The 21,165-nt window shown below is 33.7% G+C and overlaps 1 protein-coding gene across 2 annotated transcripts in view; it reads left to right on the top strand.

Moving 5' to 3' along the window:
* The first annotated feature begins 3,692 nt into the window (after window positions 1–3,692).
* LOC144855401 (E3 ubiquitin-protein ligase PDZRN3-like) overlaps window positions 3,693–21,165 on the top strand; it is a 143,459-nt gene continuing 125,986 nt past the window's right edge. The window contains exons 1-3 of one of the 2 annotated variants that reach the window (XM_078713249.1): window positions 3,693–4,641; window positions 9,274–9,357; window positions 20,618–20,716. In XM_078713249.1, the coding sequence (XP_078569375.1) occupies window positions 3,937–4,641; window positions 9,274–9,357; window positions 20,618–20,716 (888 nt within the window). In that variant the 5' untranslated portion in view covers window positions 3,693–3,936. Of the gene's footprint in view, window positions 4,652–9,273; window positions 9,358–20,617; window positions 20,717–21,165 lie in introns of both variants that reach the window. The other variant, XM_078713250.1, reaches the window with a different exon arrangement.

Here is a 21,165-nt window from a genome sequence, read left to right on the forward strand (position 1 = left end):
GAAAATTGAATAAGTAAAAAAATAAGTGCAATGGATTTGTTAATGTATTAGTATAGTTCATTACAAATCGATTGAGAACGCCTTCAGGGCCCAAAAAAGTGTTCCCTTCGATCAATAGGGGTTGAGGTCGTACTGTATTTCTCCTCAAAATTATTTTACGGGAAAAGGTCTCCTGGTTAATAGAAGTGATAATATGGTGTCCCATAAAAGGGGCTACGGGTAGTATGTATGTATCCGCCTCACCCTACACGAAATAATAGGCATATCTAAATAAGTTTTGGATTTATTTAGTTTACATCGGGTTTAACCTTTCAAACACACTCAACATTTACTTTTCAAACCCGCAAAAATAAATATTTTTCACCGCATCTGAAGTAAGAAATTCAAAAACAAGCTTATGTGTGAACAGACCCTTAATGAGGGCCAATCTACAGGGTATATTATTTCACAATGTGTGCGCTTTTAGTCCCCATTACAAAGGTGTGTGTCAATGATTTGCTTTGATGTTGCCGCCGTCATGATCTGTAATTCTAGACCGCCGTAGAAAGTATGTTTATTGACGAGTTCGTTTTGTGTGATTCGTTTAGGAATCACACGCACAATGCCGGATAATCACACCTTAATCGGGAAAGTAAATTTGATAACACTGTTGTCTAATAAACAGTCATCCATTATTATTTCGAACTCGTGCATAACTCGTAAAATAAAGTTAAGTTCGTGACTGGCGTACTTGCGCGAGTGCTGGCTCGATGGATATTCCAAACATCGGTATTCTATCGGTTTACTTGGGACATTCCCGTCGTATAGGCCTAATTTATACCACACATGATGTACATTGATCAATGCGCTGATTGTCCTAGAGGTACAGTAGTATTTCGCCAACAATCGGTTGGACGACGCTAAAATAAATGAAATACGGGTTGGCCACCTATCCATGAAAGTGTAATATAATTGGGACATCGTTTGAACGCGTGTTTCTGCTAAGTCTGCTTTGAATTGTCGCATTTCTGGTCCAATAGCCAGATTCGTTTCTAGTATTCTCATCTTAAGCTATGTCTACAAAAGTGTGATGTGCCCAAATATGGAATGTGGTAGTGATATGACACCATCATGTCTATATAGGGGCACATCACATTTTTTGACACATACAGTTTTATCATCAAACTGTATGTGTCAAAAAAGTGAGTGTAGACAGAGCTTTAAAGGTAGACTATGGAATGACAATTTAATATGCAACATGCTGTACTACTACATATACCACACCAGAATATAGAACACCACATTCTATGTAAGATTGTGATGTGCACCCGATTCTGCATCTGTCACTAGATAGTGTCTAACTGGCTATCGACAGTCAGAATCTGGTGGAATGCGCTTATACACAATGTAAATACTGATACATTCACTTGATGGGTTATCGTATTCTACATGTGCGTATCTCAGAACCGTGACCTTAAACCAATTTCTAACTGACCCCCATAACCTAATATATACTACCTATATGAAGTTTTTGAGTAAAACCAACTTAAATGAAATAGGTTTAAAATAGATCGAACGAAAAAGGCCTCTAATTATTTAATGCAAAAAAAAATTATAAGTAGAACTCCTTCTTTTACTTGGGACTATAACTGTAGGAAACGAATCCTGTAACGAATTTATGACATATCTACTACGGTACTATGTTACGACCGTCAATTTAGAGGACACCAATTAGGCCTATAAGGGTACTCGGGGGTGATGGGTCGAAACACAAACCAGGGCAATAGTTAGGCCTACATTCTGACAACTTCTACTAATTCCTCGCTGTTTGTGAAGTCTCCTGGAAACATTCATCGGTAGATTGAAGGATTACCGGTGGTATATTCGACGTTTAATGGTTGTATAGTTATGTTAGCGACCCGGATGATAATACAATTGTTTGTTTAAGTCTGCAGAAATCTTCTCTCTTTTTTTGCAGTTTTGACTATAAGGCCTGCAGTGTGTTAGTATGTTTATTCTTATCGCGTTCCTAAAGACTTGTACAGTATAAAGTTGTAAATGTTAGATTATTGGAGAGGGATCAGTTCCGGACGATTAGCTAGTAGACGTGGCATGTTGTCTGGGGTAAAGTTGACGCTAAAACGTCATCAAAATCGAAATATTCACCGAGAATTTACTTATGTAACACTGTTTTGAAATATACAAATAATGCCTAATGTCAAATAGGCCATATCAGTTTTAGACATTTCGAAACATTTTTTCCTTCGAATTCACATTCCACTTACAAATGCTCACGAAGTCACTATCTTTCGTTTCTGCTTGTATTTTGGCAAACATTCATTTCGTAAAATATATACAGTAAATGTACATTTATGTCGATGTTTTTCTGAGAGTTGTTTCACCATTCTCACTCAAAATGAACATTTTTATTGATAGTTAGATTTTGTTTTCTCTTTTGTTGTTTTCACTTTTAAGTTTTATTCGTTCATCATATTACAAATACATATTAACTAGATGTTTCGTTAAAACATAAGTAAAAGTAAAAAATGCATATAATAGCTAGAATCACAATATAGAGATGTTCGTTCGTCCGTACATTATAATCTCCACACACACCGGTTCAACGTTTATTCTTTAAAAAAAACACCAAACTATTAATAATTATTTTGTTGTTAATTTATCTGTGATTTTAGCGCCTGGCTGATCTTATCGATCGATTATAAGCTATCAGCATGTTGTGCACTTTCAACATTACGTTATAGTCAGAGCATTTATCGTGGAAATTGCTCGATGATGGATAAAACACGAAGGAAGTGGCTTTAAAAGGACACAATCCATTACCGTTCATGTTCTCAATATGTCTACATTGCTAAATCATTTCCGATATTGTGTCTGAAAATGTGGATGTTTGTAGTTTTATGACCCATTTTACCTAATAAAAAGAGCGCAGACATGATTAGTCACGTGGGTGATGCATAATAAGGGTATGACAATTTATGTACAGTTTATGACATAAAAAATGCACAGTATGGTCCGATTGGGTAGTTAAAAATGGCAGATTGTAGATGAGCAGTAGGCCTACTCAAACGGTGTGTTCATTAGATCGGCCTACACCAAAATGACGTGCGAGGCGACCACCAGAGAAGTTTTGTTTCTATTAAAAAAACTGTGACGTATTTCCAAATTTAGTACTGAATATAAATTCAGTCAGTTTTATGCACAGAGGTTCGTCCATAAATATAAAATACATAGGCCTGGAGGGATAGGCCTATAAATTATATTTCCAAAATGGTATGTCAACTGGCTTCTCTCCCCTACTAAAGTTACCGGAATGGATCGGTGATTTTATTCATGAACATGGTAAAAAATCGTATATTAGTACATATAAATAATTTAAATGAATAAACTGTTATATAACAGTTACATTATTTGTATGTGACGTTGTTTCATGTAGAAATACCATAGGCCGCGCCCATCGGCACGTGTATATACGAGATAATACAATTTAGGCCTACACGTCTTAGGATATAAAATGAGTCAATTTGCATTGTTTTTGTAATAATTGTATTAAGAAATCGTTATTTATATGCTTTATACGCCAAATTTCCTATCGACCGTGTTTTTGCAGCAGGACTTTGTTTATTTTGGTATGGAAAGAAGTGCATTTAGAATAGAGGCTAAACATCAAAGTACCGCTAAGTTAGTACAACTGTTGGACTCAACCAATCAGAAGGCAGAACTTCTTGACTTTGAAAGAAAGTACCGCCTACTTACCCAGTCATCGCACGCCACCACAGCACAGTGGGTTCTCAGTTGTTTGCTGTAGCGATGCTTGGAAGAGCGTGTTTACTAGCCTAGCCTACCAGTTTTCGCCTGTTAGCCTGGGTTTTACGTACTTAGCCTAAGTCTTAGGCTGATTTATATATTCTTGGATAATACTACTAGTGAAGGAGGAAAATGGGTTTTGACCTTGATCGTTTTACCAGTGAAGTGGACGAGGATTTAAAATGTAGCGTTTGTTTAGGAGTTTTGGAAAACCCTCTAGCCACTCCATGTGGCCATGTGTTCTGTTCGAATTGCGCCCTGCCGTGGGTCGTGCAGAACGGATGTTGCCCTTTGAAATGTGAGAAATTTACTGTCAAGGAATTAAACAACGTTCTTCCGTTACGGAATATTATTCTTAAGCTCGAAATTCGTTGTGAATATTGGGATCGCGGATGTGAAGAAAAGGTAAAAGTTCAAAATATGAGCTGTCATTCTGAGGATTGTGATTTTGCTCCTGTACAATGCACGAATAAAGGATGTCGAGAAATTGTAAACATCAAAGAGCAGGCTAACCATGAGACAGTGGTATGTGAGTTTAGGCCTGTTGGGCCTTGTAAAAATGGCTGTGGCCTTACCCTACAGTTTAATACACTTAATGATCACAACTGTCTCAAAGCCTTACAGACGCATGTCTCTGTACAACAAGTTAAGTTAGCGAACTCAGAACACGATATGAAGAAAATGGTTGGAAGAGCTACAAAACGCGAGAAATCTTTATTGTCACGAATTGCCTCCATGCAAAATGAAATTCAGATGCAAGCATTAAAATTTCAAAAGAAGTTAAATGAATATAAAGCTGAAATTGACTACCTTACAAAAGTTATGTCATTTCAAAAGGTATGATATGGTAATTATGGGTTTAAATTGATGATTTAAATATGTGCTATTGTACTTTCTCTCCTAAAAATGTTTTTAAAATATTGTTTTACATCCCTACCAATGATAACTACCTGATAACTAAAGATGTGTCATGGTAGTAGTGAAAGTAAAGTACAAGAAGACCCTCTGCATACCTGATTGTTTATTGTTTTATTTTTTTTTAACCCCCATAACTTTTGGAAATCCACCTCCTACACATACAGCATAAGGTGTAGCTATCCTGATTTGTATATTTTATGTTGAATTCTGGATAGTTCATGATATGGTACTGTAAGTATTGATAAGTGTATATTTTTTGACTTATTTTATTGTTTTAGACAGTTCTTTTTATGTATTTCTGCATATTTGTATTGTAGGGGTTCTCATGAGACAAGCTATTGCTTCTAGTGCGGGCCCCAGTTGTTGTCAAATAACTGAATAAATGTGTGTATGATGATATGTCATACTAACAGAGTATGCGAATCTTAATGCTGAGCTACTGTATTCTTAATAAAAACAACCAATGAATGTTTCTTTGAATGATTATCACTTGAAAGTTTGAACAGCATTGTAAACATACGGACAATAAAGCCCACTTCTGGTCTTGAAAATTATTTGCTCATCCAAGGCTCTTTTGGTATCAGAGCATTGTTACAACTTAGCAATAAAAAAGGTACAAATTTTGAACTACAGTACATAAAGTCTCCCTCTGATGAGAGTTGAATTGAATATTATTTCTACTACATAATTTGACAACTTTAATTTTTCCTATTCTTTTCCTAAAGTCTTGATCGTATTGGACTTAATTTGGACTCTAATTAACTCAGTCGCCAGCTAAATTGACCAAGAAAAGTCCAATCTGAATGCTGGTTACAATTTCTTTATAGTTAAATTAACCAATGCCTTGATCATATTGGATTTAATTTGGTCAAATTAACTGAGTCGCCAGCTATATTAACCAAGAAAAGTCCAATCTGAATGCTGGCTAGTTTATTCAGATTTAAATTAACTAGGACCAACAGTTATTTATAACAACCACTGCCTGCCCAGTAGAACCAACTCAATCTAATCGGAGGCTGAGCTTGCCTTGCCAAGATAGAAACATGTAACAGTCCTTTTATCTTATGTCTGGCTGCAACAAATACTAACAGTACTGTACTATGTATAGTACTGTACATTCTCTGTAGTGTAGTGTCTATTTACCAAACATTTAAGGAAGGCAATTGGAAAGTTTAGGGAATGTGGAACTGCCACAGATAAACACTTCGATCTCTGGAGCTCAGCATCCTGTTGGTAAAACTAACTACGCTGCCCCAAAAGTCCAATCCAAACGCTTGACTCTGGACAACTCCAGGAGCTCATGACTTTCACCATGCAAATTAATCCTCAAAAATTGATACCACAATTGTTGTTTTCAGTCAGAAATTGATTAAATATAATATTTTCTCTTGCTATGGTACTGTACCATTTTACTTGGCTGGATTACTATAGATATGAAGGTTATTGCATATGAATGGAATTTGACAATATTGCTGGAATTTGTAAAATCAATGGTATTCATTTAAAAATCTATATTGGAACCAATTGGGAATATTGTTAAGGTAGCCAAATGGGAATATTGTTAAGGTAGCCAAATGGGAAACAAGTTGCATGTGATGAGGTGATAATTAAAATAGCACTGGTTTAGAATTCAACAAATCCAAAATCGATTTTATAATTTAAAGTAAAAGCTGTGAAAAATGCTTTTTAAATAATTAAATTAATTAAAATAAAAAATTTAAATAAGATAATTTTATGCACAAGTAACTATGGTAAAAGATATCATTGACTTCTTGTACTGTACCGATTTGAATGTGCATTTGGTGTACTAGGTTACTTAATGTCCCATCCGAAGGACATGCCAATTTGATCTTGCTCTCCAACACTCTAAAACCGTAGAAACCCTCATTTTGGACATGCCCTGTATTAAAGGGACACTGCTATATTAAAGGGACACTCCTATATTAAAGGGACACTCCTTTATTAAAGGGACACTCCTAAATTAAAATGACACTGTCCTGTGGAACAAGCGATGTGCAATATTTTGCTGAACCCTTATTCAGGGGTCACCGTTAAGGGGACACTTTGTTTGTTCTGGAAGCTGTCCCTTTAATAGAGTTTACTGTTCATTGCATAAAGGAAGTATTCCATATTGTTGTATGTGGTGTGTCACTGCAATATGGTATGTCAATTTAATCCATTTATAGTGTTCTACAATATATAGTATTTTAATGCATTTGCCTAGTTACATTTTACAATGACAAATCATTAAATTAAATCCTCATAATATACATATGTTACATGATCTAGAAACTAGTAATTACTCCAATTTTAAAAATATTAAAAGTGGAGTTCGTTGAAATTTAATATATTGAGGTATGGTTTTGATATTAGCATTTTATTCTGGCCATAAAAGTGTAATATAGTTTGTTTCCTATTTCCATAGAAAAAAAAACCTTTCAAAATATAATGTTTTGGTTGGTTTGTTTAGAAGGTCAAAAGGTTAATAACTTCGTTTATAAACATGGCTCAAATAAAAAATACAAATATGTATTGTCCTTCCAAAAACCTGGAAAAAATGAAGATTAATTATTTCAGACTTTAAATAGGCAATTTTACAATTTTAATAAAGTTATTTGCTTCTTCCATAGAAAAAAAACTTGTATATAATGTTTTTGTTGGTTTGTTTAGAAGGTCAAAAGGTTAATAACCTTGTTTATTTCTCTTGTGCTGGTTTCTGTCCAGACAGCTGTCTGTAGCCAAGTAAATCATGCTTTTTTAGGTTTCCAAAATGCCACAAGTTCTGCATGTAGGAATTCTAATGGCATCCCTATTTGAGGATTTCACCAGTGCAAGAGTGTGCAACAAAATTGAATTGTCTACTGTACAGTAGTGATAGTTATTTCTGGAGTCTTGTTTAGACTACTTCAGTACAATACAGTATATAGTGTAAACAGTACAGTATATAAATGACTTACTGTATATTTCTTGTTAAATGAACAAGGCAAAAATTAAATACAGTTATTTTATATTAAGAATTTGTAATTTTCAGTTTATATGTTTTTAATTCTTGCTTATAATTTTTACTATTGCTCACCAAGCAGGTTTTACCAGCAAGATTTTCCGGTTTAGCCGGTATTCAAAATTGTGTAAAGAAAATTATTGCATAACATAAACACTTATCTATTAGTGGTAGGCATGGGCTAGCCATTAAAAACATAGACCAAGAGAAATCGAAAGCTACTGTATATTTTTTTTCAATTGGATAGGGAAAGTACAATAGTATTTGACTTCTTTATATTTAGTAGATTAGTTTTTATCTTATGTAGTATATCATTACAATTCGGTATTCCGTTAAATTTGATATTTTGTTCTTTAAAAAAGTGAAAAATGTGTAAACTATTTTATGGTAAACAGGAAGAATTCAAACGTAATAAATAGTTAGTTAAATTTACAGATAATAGTTGCAATTTTGAGAACTTAATGATCAAGGTTAGGGTAGCAGGAAGTCCGAGATACATTTATATTGAAATCGGACACATTTAATTATTTTCAAAATTCACTTTACTATCGACATATGCTATTGTTCTGAAACTTGGTCAACAAAATGGTTAACCTATTACATTCTGTCAGATCGCATTGTATTAACATTGGAAAATTTTATTGTCCAAATTAGGCATAATTTGTCAGCTTTTGGGAACTTGACACTGTTGGAATACTACCTGTAATGAAACATGCTATAACTCGTCTGTTTCTCATTCAGATATTTTTAACAGCTAGGTAGTTAGGTGAAAATTATGTCAATTTTAAAGAATTAGTGTGGTATGTATGCGTTAATGCGTTTAGTAAGGAGGAGGTATTTGTCATACACCATACCGGTGCCTTTTGAGTGATAACACAAGTAAACTTATAACCTACAGGCCAAATCAAATTTTCTGAGTGAAAACATACAGGCTGACAACCTTTATAGGTTGATTCAAATTGTTCGTCCTGGTTTCTCCTAATTGCCTATGTTCTCACTTAATGTACAGTAGAACCTCCTCATTTGGGACACCTCTATTAAGGGGACACCTCTATTAAGGGGACACCTCTATTCAAAGGACACCTCTATTCAAAGGACACCTCTATTAAAGGGACACCTCTATTCAAAGGACACCTCTATTAAAGGGACACCCTATTAGAAGGATACCCTACAGTATTAGGAGTACACCCTATTAGGAGTACACCCTATTAGGAGTACACCCTATTAGGAGTACACCCTATTAGGAGTACACCCTATTAGGAGTACACCCTATTAGGAGTACACCCTATTAGGAGTACACCCTATTAGGAGTACACCCTATTAGGAGTACACTTTAATTGTGAAACAAACGTATGTTCAACATATGTTTTAACACTGAACAACTCTTACTGAGGTGATACTTTGTTGGATCCTGAACTTTAGTGTCCCCTTAATAGAGGGTTCTACTGTATTCACTTTTTAATTTTTTTTTCAGATATCAGCGTTGAAGAACTTAAGTTTTAGGCCTATATTAGTTTACTTTATCAAATCTAATTTTGTTTCTCTTACAGCCATGTACTGAAGAAAAGGAAATTAATTTAATATTGGAAAGAGATGATGGTAGTCTGGGATTCAACATCATTGGAGGCAATGGGGTAGGTTAACAGTTTTACTGTATACCAATTCATGATGAAGGCAGAATAACCTGTGTCTTCTCTTGAAATGCGCTTGAATGTGTACGACGATACGTACAGTACAATTGCACATGGCTGTCATCACCCCCCTAATAATTAAATAATATGTTCAATTTATATAGCGCAAAATGCAGGGCAAACAATTAACAGAAAATGTAAAATGCACAAAATTTAAAAAATTTGTCATACAGCTTCCACCAAATGGCGCTCTTTTGTTGTCTTCCAAAAGATACAACTGTGTTCTTTAAAAGTGCACACGAGCTAGAAAAGTCGCAAACCTGTGCTGATTTTATGGCTATTGCGGCTCAATCGTTCGTCACTCGACTTGACAAAACTATAAAAGTCTGTCTCTCTTCCCTGTTTTAAAATAAGTTCTTTGAACACTGATTTTTAACTTGATCATAAACTACACCTGTAGGTAATCCCTCTGATCAATTATTCTTTCATGTTTTAACCTTCTGATGTATTTAGGTAAGGTTACACCTTAAACAGTAGCCTTGGGGATCAGCATTATATAAGAACAGAGGATTACAATACTGTTATTGTTATTCACAATTAAACCCTATTATATATCTATCATCTCTTTCTAATTACAAAGTAGGTAAAGGTAAATGTATTTATTATCAAGCTTAAACTGAAAACTGAGGAAATTCGGATTAGGTTCTCTACGGACCCACAGCAGCCAGTACTCCAGCGCCTACCAGATCAGCACACTGGGAGACAATCCCCAAATTGTGTACCAATTTCTTTAATGTGCACTATATACACGGGAGCAACAGCTTTACGTCCCATCCAGAGGACGAGGTAGAATCAATAGGAAAATCCAGTGGCTAATACAGTACATTGGACTAGTTATCAACCAAACATTGAACACATTTGACTGTGGAATATAACAAACTTTGATTAAATGAACCAATTCTGTCCTAAATAAGAACGCAGTGTAAATGGGGTGAATGAAACCAGTTCCTTTAGAGGCTAATACAATGACCATTTTTTGTTCCTTTTCATTTTCATCAATTATCTTTACACAAAAACTCAAATAACATTTACAATTACTGAGTAATTTACACTACTTGTAATAACAGTATGAATGTCATGTTAGTTTGTCTATAGGTCCTATTCAATTTGAAGGGAATAAAAAAATTCTATCAAAATAACCTATTTATAAACAATATGTTGGTTTCACATAGGCTATTCCATGCATGAGTAATGAGGTCGGTTATTCCCCTTTCAAACTTGATGAATAAACACCTTGCTAATATTTGGCATGAATGAGGTGACGATATTGGCCACAGACCTACTTTGTGGCTTAAAAAATGTGTAAATTAAACATAAATTATTATCCCATCCTAATGTGTGGCCCTCAGTGGAATAACTATTAACCAAGAAATAAATAAAATCCAGATTTGTGAACTAATAAATAAGTTGTAAAAAAATTAGATTATTGACCTGTTGCCTTTATTTCTTAAGCTCTGTCTACACTATCAAAATTTATGTGATAACAAAATGTTATGTGCCCATATATGGACATGATGATGTCATATCACTACCATATTTGGAAACATCACACTTTTTTTGTCAAACTAGTTTGATAGTGTTCTACTTTTAAATAATAGCTGTGTTCTATGTATTGTTAAAATTGTTGGTAAAATACACATTGCATTTTTAATAATGAAAACAAATTTCAACAGAATGTGAATTACTATTTAAACAACTTTTGTCTGGAGTGAATTGCCTTTATATACAGTAATTGTTAATTTGTGAATAGTTTGGCATCTGGTTTTTAGATAACTTTGGATTGGCATATCACTCATGTTTTCATCAATTTCTTGTTTGATATACCTTTAGTAGTCTAGGTAAAGGTACTGTACTGTTTTACCAAGTTATTTCCCTGAGATCTCTTTAATTTTACTCGAAATTTCTCTCTGAACATCGTTGGTTTCTTTCTGTAAACTGTTTAGTAGTAGTTGTTGTTTAGACTGAATAGAATCTTAAACAATGTAAACAAATCAAGTTATTTTTTTTCTTTTCTGTATGATAGATGTTTAGATGGTTAGAATCACACCTAAACAAATTAAAAGGTTTTACAAATTTGTAAAGCTACAGTACACTAGGGAAAATTAATCTTCAAATTTAATGATGTACGAGGGTGCGAAAAGAATTCATCCTTTTTTTTTAAATGATTCCTTTGTCGATGGGTGGGAACGTTTGAGGTAAAACTTTAGCATCTTGATTTGCTAAAATCAGACAGTCAATAGTGAATGATCCTTGCAAAGTTTCAATGCTTAACAGTTTTGTTGATCCTAAATAAATATTGTCCTCCAAAACATGAAAAATAAAGATGAATAAAATAATTTGAATAGGCCATTTTGTACCAAAAATTGTTTTCAGGAGGGAAATATCTTTATGTCATGACTTGCATGTTAACTATGAATGTTACAACAGTATTTCATATAGCCTAGTGTACTGTAGCTTTACAAATTTGTTGAATGTTGAAATATTACCAGCACTTGCCATAAAGGTTGTAAAGCCACTCAGATAATCACACAGGATCAGTGCCTCAAATATTACAGTTACTTTACTAAGCATGATAATGCCAGCTAATGGTTCGTTAATGATGTGATATCGTGGAAACATTCTGTGCACTGTAATCTGATGGATGCTGAGGTCATCGTTGAACACATGGTTAATGTTAAAGAGTAGTTTTATAGTGTGAATAAATGCACTTTAGTTAAAAATAGTTTTATGACAGCGTTGATTAGTAGTCAGTTTGTCTGTTCATCCTTTTTATTTTGGTCAATTTTTTACATATAATATGTTTGTCATTATGTTTTTAACTGTCACTCATAGTAATAATAATCAATTTTGATTTGATAAATACATAGGCTACTGTATCTGTAAATTTCTATTGATAGGCATACAGAAATTCTAACCCTCCCAGTGATAATATTAATTAATATTAATTACTGCAAATTAATTTATTAATATATGAACGATAAAGATAAGGAAATCTGTGAGAAAAATCCACCTCAACCGAGATTCGAACTTGGATCTTCTGCTTGATATGTAGAGTTTGTACCATTAGTCCATGGTGTGTCTCAAATCTTTTGTATCTCTTTCTCAGCGTGCACAAAAAAAGTATTGTATTAATGGTTGCATCGTCATCTTGTATCGTTACAAGGAAGAATTTCTAGGTACTTTTGTGCTTATTGCTATGGATTGTATTCAAATTCTGGACATGAAACTTAATTTTTTTTTTTTTATTTGGCTATATCTGTCAATAAAGTTATATTGAGTATTGCCATACAGTGTATGTATAAACTTCAGAATACTTACAATGGTACCTTCATGTTTTTCATCTTGTTATATTTTCTTTGTAACATAATATATTAAAATTGATTTATGTCGTATTACTGTACATTGTAGACACAAGAATAGCTTCCTCAAATACCATTTACACTGTAATTTCATGGTTCACTACAGACTGGTCTCAGATTCCAATCTAACTTTCTATTTCTTTAATAATATCAAGTTGTCTTGCGAATGCTTTACCAATTCACTGATGTTATAAATATGTCAAATGCTAAATGATTGAGCGAGATAGAGCCGAACTATGTTTTGTAACAGTTAGCACCAAGGGACATTTGCTTGATGCTTTGTGGAAAATATTTGTAGAACGTCGGAGAATATAGATAAAATCCTGGGCTCGCACTGGCCGATCGCCAAGTCGCCATGGGCGAAAACGTTTTCAGATTGGCGAAAAATAAAACGGCTACTTTAGCCATTTTGGCTATGACATATGATAAAATAGATAATAAAATAATCATTTTGGCGAAAGCATAAAGTCCAACTAAAAGGTCCATTTGTCGATCTTCAAGCATTTATTTTGTTCGTTATCATGTTGTTTACTTCAAGCTCCATTTTCGTCAACTTGTTTCGTTGTACCAGGCGTCTCTTTGTTATTTCAATATGATGGAGATAGCAGAGGTAGACTGCACAGAGAGACAGACGTTACACGACACATGGATGATGGAGTCTACCCAAACTATCACGTGTTGCGCTGCACAACGATCGACGACTCGACAGCCGACGGTCGGCTATTTACCGGGATTGTCTATTTTTCGATAAGGGTGTTCTTTTCAGATTAAAAAAAACATAGTATCTTCAATGAATGATCTTATCGAAATCAATATTTATGCGTTATGCATTTTAGGCTCCAATAATGTAGTTTCATATTTTACCCTTAATAAAGTTTCCTCGTGCGTGCAGTGCGTCAGTAGAGTAAACAAAACAACATTCGGGAAATGGTAGAGTCTAACAGGGATTTAGCTAAACACACACGTGCATTTATTGCGGACTATATAAACAGCAAGGCCGGCCGCCGGCTTCTATGTTGTTGGGTAATAAATAAATAATCGAGCCGGGATGGTATAAATTTCTCCCCCGACAGAAACGCCTTTTCCCTGTGCTTTGGCCTATATTATCTGCACGTTGAACAACGATACGAGTGTTCGTTTGCTAGAAATATTTTTAGCATATAGGCCTACGACGTACCGTCGTACATAATTTTGTAGGCCTAGGCTAGGCCTGCGCTACTGCACTTTCGCACCTCTTGAGCATACCCAATTTAAAAACATTCACCCGGCGGTGACGGTGGGTGACCGTGAAAGTCTTAGGATTTTCGCGTGTTACGGAAGCCACCAGCCAAGCGTAAAAAACAAAAATAACATAGCGTTCAGGGGATTTCAGAAAACTGTAAAATGTTTCTTATTACATTTGTTAACTGTATGAATGCTGTATGATTAAAAACAATTTGAACAATTGTTTTGATCATATAAAATACAACAACAATTATTTTTTTTAATCAAATATACAGTGATTTAGGCATGGCTCTCTTTCCCCAAATGCCTTACAAAAACGTTCAGGGAACAGTGTATAGACCTATTGACATAGATAAATTAACTAAAACGTTTTTACCATTATATTTCTACAATTTTTAATTTTGGCTAATGACCGATTCATTTGGCTAAATAAAAAAATTGGACTTTAGCCATTTTGGCTATAGATAAACTGATTTGACTAAAAAAAATATTTTGACTTTCGCCAAATGGCTAAACAAAATGAAATGTTAGTGCTACCCTAGAAATCTGACTGTCTAATTGGGTACAGTATTTCTAAAACCTGCAAACCTTCAAAAACTTGAATGTATTTTTAAATAAGTAAAGTCAAATTTGTAAATAGATTTTGTTAATTTTCTCAGAATTTTGTTCTTAAAAAATGCCTTAAAAAATTGTAAAGAGATTTTGTAAATTTTCTCAGAATCTGGTTCTTAAAAAAATGCCTGGTTTTTAAACTTTGACCTGTACAACAGGGCTATTATTTTTAATGTGACACTCCAGTTCATAAAAAGATAGAAAATTCATTTTAAGAATCAGGACACATATGGAATCACTTTGAGGATTCAATATTTGTCATTAATTTACAGTAGTATATTAAAATTCATAACAGATCTTACTTTAACAGAAAGAATATTTTATTTCAAACTTTGTGCATTTAATTTAGGCCAGTAAAAACTGGTCTGTTTGGCTAGTTAAGATAACCATGGACATTCATTGTTGTATGTCTTATATTCATACTTTTGTATTGGTTCTCCTTTTTAATGGCATAGGATATTTTACTGTTTTTTCCTTTTTCAAACATTTTAGAATGTTGTCGTATACTGTAATTACGAGTTTTGAGTGGAGTTGTGGCTTGGTGGTTATGATGCTTGACTGCCACTCCAAAGGTCCTGGGTTCAAGTCCCGTCACATGTCAGGATTTTTTCTAAGGACCAAATTACTACACTCCCAAAGACTTGTAATAAGACTTTGTTTATGTAGAGCATCTTGTGTATATATGTGCTATATCATTCAAATGGGGCTGCATTTACATTTTCCTTTTCCTCCATTCATTTGCACTCAGTGTTAGAATCTTAGAACCAGTATTTTTTCAACATCACAGAGCTAGAGTAGTTTGGGTTACTACATCCCTAAACTACACAGGGTCTCAATTGAGGCTAATGTGCTTAATCGGAAACAATTTAAACCAATTCATTGCTTCCTGTTAGTATGATCTAACCTGCCTATAAACTTATCAAAGTTTGAATTAAAATTCTTTACACATGTAAAATTTATTATTTAAGTTATTATATTAAAAATCTTATTAGAATATTCATTTTGTTCATAACTTCTTATTTTCTAAATACCTTGGAGAGTTATAAATATACTTAGTTCAAATTGGTGAAAATTAAATTGTTATTATCGTAATAAAATGTTAAAGGTGTATCCAATGTTTTGGATCTTTTTGAAGGTGATTTATTAGTGGTTGTTATATAGTAATTTCTTATTTGTTTTATCAAATTATTAACATGAGAAAATCCATTAATTTAATACTTTTAATAAATCAACCCACTGCATTCTGTCAAAATAAAAATAATATATTATTGTTTAAATTTGTTCATAATAAAAGCTATTTTTCTGAGGAAGTATTTAATTAGAGACTTGTATTAAGGTTGTATTAAAATTGATGTTATTTGAGTACATTTTAGCAACGTCAATTTAAATATTTAATGGTTTCACACACCAACAAATAAAAAGAATGTACATTGTCAAATTTCTTTATTACAAAAATTGCCACAATTTAGTCTTTATTTGAAGTACTTGATGTTTTAAATTTAATTGTTTGTCGAAATTTGTAACTGAAAAGAAAACTATGGCACAATTTATTGCATATTAACTCTGAGAAACTTTTAAAAGTTATTTGTTATGCAAGAATAACTTTGAAAAAAGTAATTTTGTAAAAGTAATTGTTCAACACAATTGTATACTGAACCATTGTTAGTTCATGTGGTTGTTAAAAGCTTCCCCTGATAAATTAAAGTAAATTAACTGGAAGAACCATTGAAAAACATAAAATAAAGAACTCATTTAGTGACTAAAAAATGGAAGGCAGTAGAAAGTACTGTATATTCCATATGAATTACACTCCACTGTTATAGTCGAAATGCTATGAAAAAATCATAAAATAATGTATACAACATCTAAACAATTTCTTATAAATTTAGTTTATCATACAGTGTAGGTTTCACCTTTGTGGTCATTTACTTTTTTGTAAAAGTGGTATTTATTTGAAGCAAAATGCACAGCTAAAAATCTTGTATCTTGGTGTCAAGAAGCAAGGGCAGTGATAAACCAGGGATGTAGCCACCAGTACGGTTGGTAAGGTTTCAACCTGACCACTTTTTCACAGAGGCCTTGATAACACTGTGGCCCTTTACTTGCGATCAATCCACCACTTTATTTCTTGTGACTGTAATCTATGTATTTGCAGCGCTATACATTTCTTCACATAGCAGCACAGCAAAACAGAGTCTTTTAATGTCCTAATGTCAGGAAGTAAGGGCAGAGGTTGAAGCTCTATGCATTTCTTCACATCGGCAGTCACAGCTAAATAAAGATTTCAATTTCCTAATGGCACTACAATACCATAATCATCCATCACCAAGCCTTTTAACAGGCTACATAAGTATTTTACAGGCTGGCATAGGAATGTTTATATTAACCTCTGTCAGTGACAAGGTCTTTTGATTTTTCTATTACCAGTGTGCTCAGTCTCTGAACTAATGCGATGTTATCACACAGACCTTTAACAACCTTATAAACTCAATAGTTTACTGGCATACTTCATGTTGGGGTATGTTAATAGCAACAAGAATTTACAGTACTTAAGTTTATTTTTCACTAAGATTTTAATTACTGTACAGAATTCTAAATTTAAATTGAAACACGGGCTATTTCTACGGAATTTGAGGCGCAAGGAGGCCGGAAAATATCCATTTATGAAAACGGAATGCCGCCAACAAGCATAATTTGCAATAGACCTAATTGTTATAAAATCATTTTAAAATATCTGAATACACAGTCCCAAAGGACAAGTTTGTACCCTGCAACTTGTGCCCTAAAGTCCCTTCTAAATCTAGACATATAGCCATATTAAAACTTCTTAATAAGAAATTAAGGATCTTTCATTTTGAAATGACCGATGCCAACCTAGGTCAGGTCAATTGATGTTTCGTTGGTTGTCGTCTGAACCTAGAAACCGTCAAACCTGCGTCGAGGTGAGGAGCGAGGACACCCCCGATATTTTCACATGCGCGCAATAAACTAATATGGCATAGTTTGGTTGTCGTTCATCGCAAAACAAAGTTCTATCATGGTACTATTATAGTTCCATCGTTATATCAAGGGACGTACCCTTATTTATAGCCTATGATAATACAGTCAACTCTCCCAATACGGACACCTTTGGGCTGGCCAAATATGCCTAGTATTCAGAATTTGTTTTTAATGATAAAAATGAATTTGTGACCCTTTGGACTTTGAGAATAGTCTGGTTTTTAGAGAGTTTCCAGTTTTCAGAGAGAATTAACTGTTCTTAATTTAAGATAATGAAAGAACTTTTCACCTTTGCAGTTTATTTTTGACAGATGCTACCATTATTACTAACATTAGTAGATTTACTTACCATAAACCTAATGTGCTAAATTGATCCAATCAAATCTACCAACACAAAGCATTAAAATGATCCCTTAAGCAAGTATTTAAAATAAAAATTAAGTAATATGATATGAAAACACAATTACTAGAAAGTAGTGGTCACCTAAAGCTCCCAATGATGATTAATCAATAATGTATATGATTTCTTAATAATCCTTTATCTCCACTAATATTTAATACAGGCTTAGTAATTAATGTAGGACCTCTGCTCTATTAATTACTATAGTTAAAAGATATTGATTGTTTTAGTGTTAATGTGAATGAACTTGAATATGGGAATCTATTTGTGCTTGACTTCAAAAGTCCAATGAACCTTGTGGCTATATATAGGAATCATTGCTATTCACCAATTACCATTATTCTTGCTAATTACTTTGCGTTTATTCAGCTCAGCAGTCATTATTGATTCAATTAATTTAACACATTTTACTAATGATTTTTATAATAATTTAATTATCTTGCCATTTATAATTAATCATTTTTAGCACAATAAAAGTCATGTGGTAAACATTACGAGCTAGCCCAATTTTGTAAAACAAAGTCCAACCCAAATGTTGTAACTTGATTTTGATAAATAGACCCTACTGAGACTGAAAAGTGAAACCTATGACATCACTTGATTTCATTTGAACTTTGACATTGCCGGACTCTTGAATTGCTTGGTTGTGGTTTAATTTCCAGGGTGTTATTTTCTTCTGGCCACACATATGTATCTAGAAATTGATGGTGGAGCCAGGTTTTTAATATAGGAGGTGGGTGGGGACCTATACCTAAAAATGAACTTCTTAACTGAATTAAATGTCCTATCTTTTGCATTGTAAATTCAGGTGTGAATGGTATCTTAATACAGTATTAAAAGAAGATGATTTCAGACAGTAATTTTATTTAAAAACAATGATGTTTGTCTCCCTCTTCTCATTCAATCGTTGACAATTTTCTGTAAAACTGCAAATAGATTTCCAATAGTTAATTGGTTTGCTAATATTGCATTAAACCCTTCTTAGTTGTATCCCCAATTAAGATCATGTTTTGCCAATTAAATTGGAATAAACCCCTATTCACATTCGATGACAATGCTTGGAAGCAAAAGAGCATCCAATTACTGTAAGGTGTATTCACACTGATTATCACTAATCCTCATTGTTGTACCAGCTTCTATGTATACTTTGGTAGTTACACATTCTGTGATTTTCTTTGATGATGCCGTAAGCTTAGTAATTCCCCCTAATCATTGAGGAATTCTCTACCCTATGCCAGGGAATAGGGGATCAGAGGTGGTGACGCAATGTTTAAGTATGATCAAGACTTGTGTAACAATAGGCGTGAATCATTAGCCACTCTGTGGGTCAATAATGTCTTTACACCTGTGACAAACACCGGCTTCTTGCCGGCATTTTTGAAGATTAGGGCCTAGATTTAGTTTTAAGCTTATACAAAGCTCGATGCCGTTGGATAAAGACTTACAAAGATACTGTTTAAATTTGGACATAAAGGATCATTGCATTATGATTAAATAATCATCTTATTCTACTTACTGGAGTATTTGTTGTGTTTGAATGCAGAAATAAGCCAACTCCGATAGAATATAACTCTGATACTGATAGAAAAAATAGCATGTCAACATAGCTTTGCTAACTACCTCTGGTATAGACTGACCTCTTCATTTTCTGGTTTAAAAAGATAAAATTCTAAAATGTTAAATTCAACTTTCTATACTCAATGTTGTTTGTACTATTTATGACAGAGCGGTGACCCACTTTGGCCCTCAATTACACAGTCCCATGTAACAATGTCATAGAATTAAATTTATTTATTTATGGTTTAAATCTAAATTATATTGACTTTTAATTCCGGTGTGGGTTTAACAACGTCTACATTCATGTTCCATTGATACATCCATTGAGACGGATTTAAGTGTATGTTTATTCTATACAGTCTGGCTTTATACATGTTGGCACCTTCATGTGTTGGTATTTTGTGGTCACCATAGATCATTTTTATGTTGAAGTTTTTACCATGACATTAAACCTTGTCTATGTGGTGGAATGTACCAAATGTCATTCTCAAAATAGTCATGTCATAATATATAAAAGAACATATAATAAATAATGTTATTTTGTGGAAAACAAATTTAATGCAATGTTTTATTGTGTATGTTTACTTGATTTATTTTCTAGGATAGTAGAAAGAGGCACTGTACGATTGTTTTATATTGCTATATGATCAGAATATATAACAGATTTATTAATGCATTTTGGAAGAATATTATTTTTTGCTTTTAGGAAAAAGCAAATAAAAAAAAAAAAGAAGGTTTATGTGGAGCAAATTTCATTTGGTCAAAATCTGACCTCACCTCATAAGGTCACTTATCACCAAAACAACTACTTCAACAAATGAGGAACAGGTTTATTTTAAATGTAAAGAAGAAAACCGCTTTTCAGAGTTTTACTTTAAACTACCTAAAGCCCTTTATGATTGAAGACTACCGATTGATTGAGAGTTAAAATAAAGCACAGATACAATAGAAGCCCTATTACGTGGACATCTTCCGGACCCAATAAAGTGTCCCCTTAATAGAGCTGTCCTATGTTGCTTTATTTCATTTTTGTATTCCTGTTATTTTGTAGGCTGAAGGTGGAATCACAGATGGAATTATTGTGTCAAGGGTCACGGAAAGTGGACCGGCAGAACAAGCAGAACTGAAAATACATGATAGGATCATTAAGGTTAGTTTTGGTGGATGTCTGCGCTGCGTATGTTAATAATGATAAAAATCCCGATTACCATATCAAAAATCCCAAACAGGATCGTTTTCGGGATTCCCGAAATAACGGGAATCCCGACTATAAATCCCGATCCCGATCGGGATCCCGGCCGGGATCGGGATTTATAGTCGGGATTCCCGATATTTCGGGAATCCCGAAAACGATATCCCGATAAAAATCCCGATTTTCATATGAAAAATCCCGAGCGGGTTCGTTTTCGGGAATCCCGAAATAACAAGAATCCGTACTATAAATCCCGATCGGGATTCCCGTTATATATCGAAAATCCCGAAAACGATCCCGCTTGGAATTTTTTTTTTATCGGGATCGGGATTCCAGATTTTAATAATAATCAAAACAGTTTTAATAAGAACAAGAGTTTAAAAAACGGCGGATACGTAAATGTGTTT

Source organism: Antedon bifida, chromosome 11, assembly GCF_963402885.1.
Source record: "Antedon bifida chromosome 11, ecAntBifi1.1, whole genome shotgun sequence".
Lineage (NCBI taxonomy): Eukaryota > Metazoa > Echinodermata > Crinoidea > Comatulida > Antedonidae > Antedon > Antedon bifida.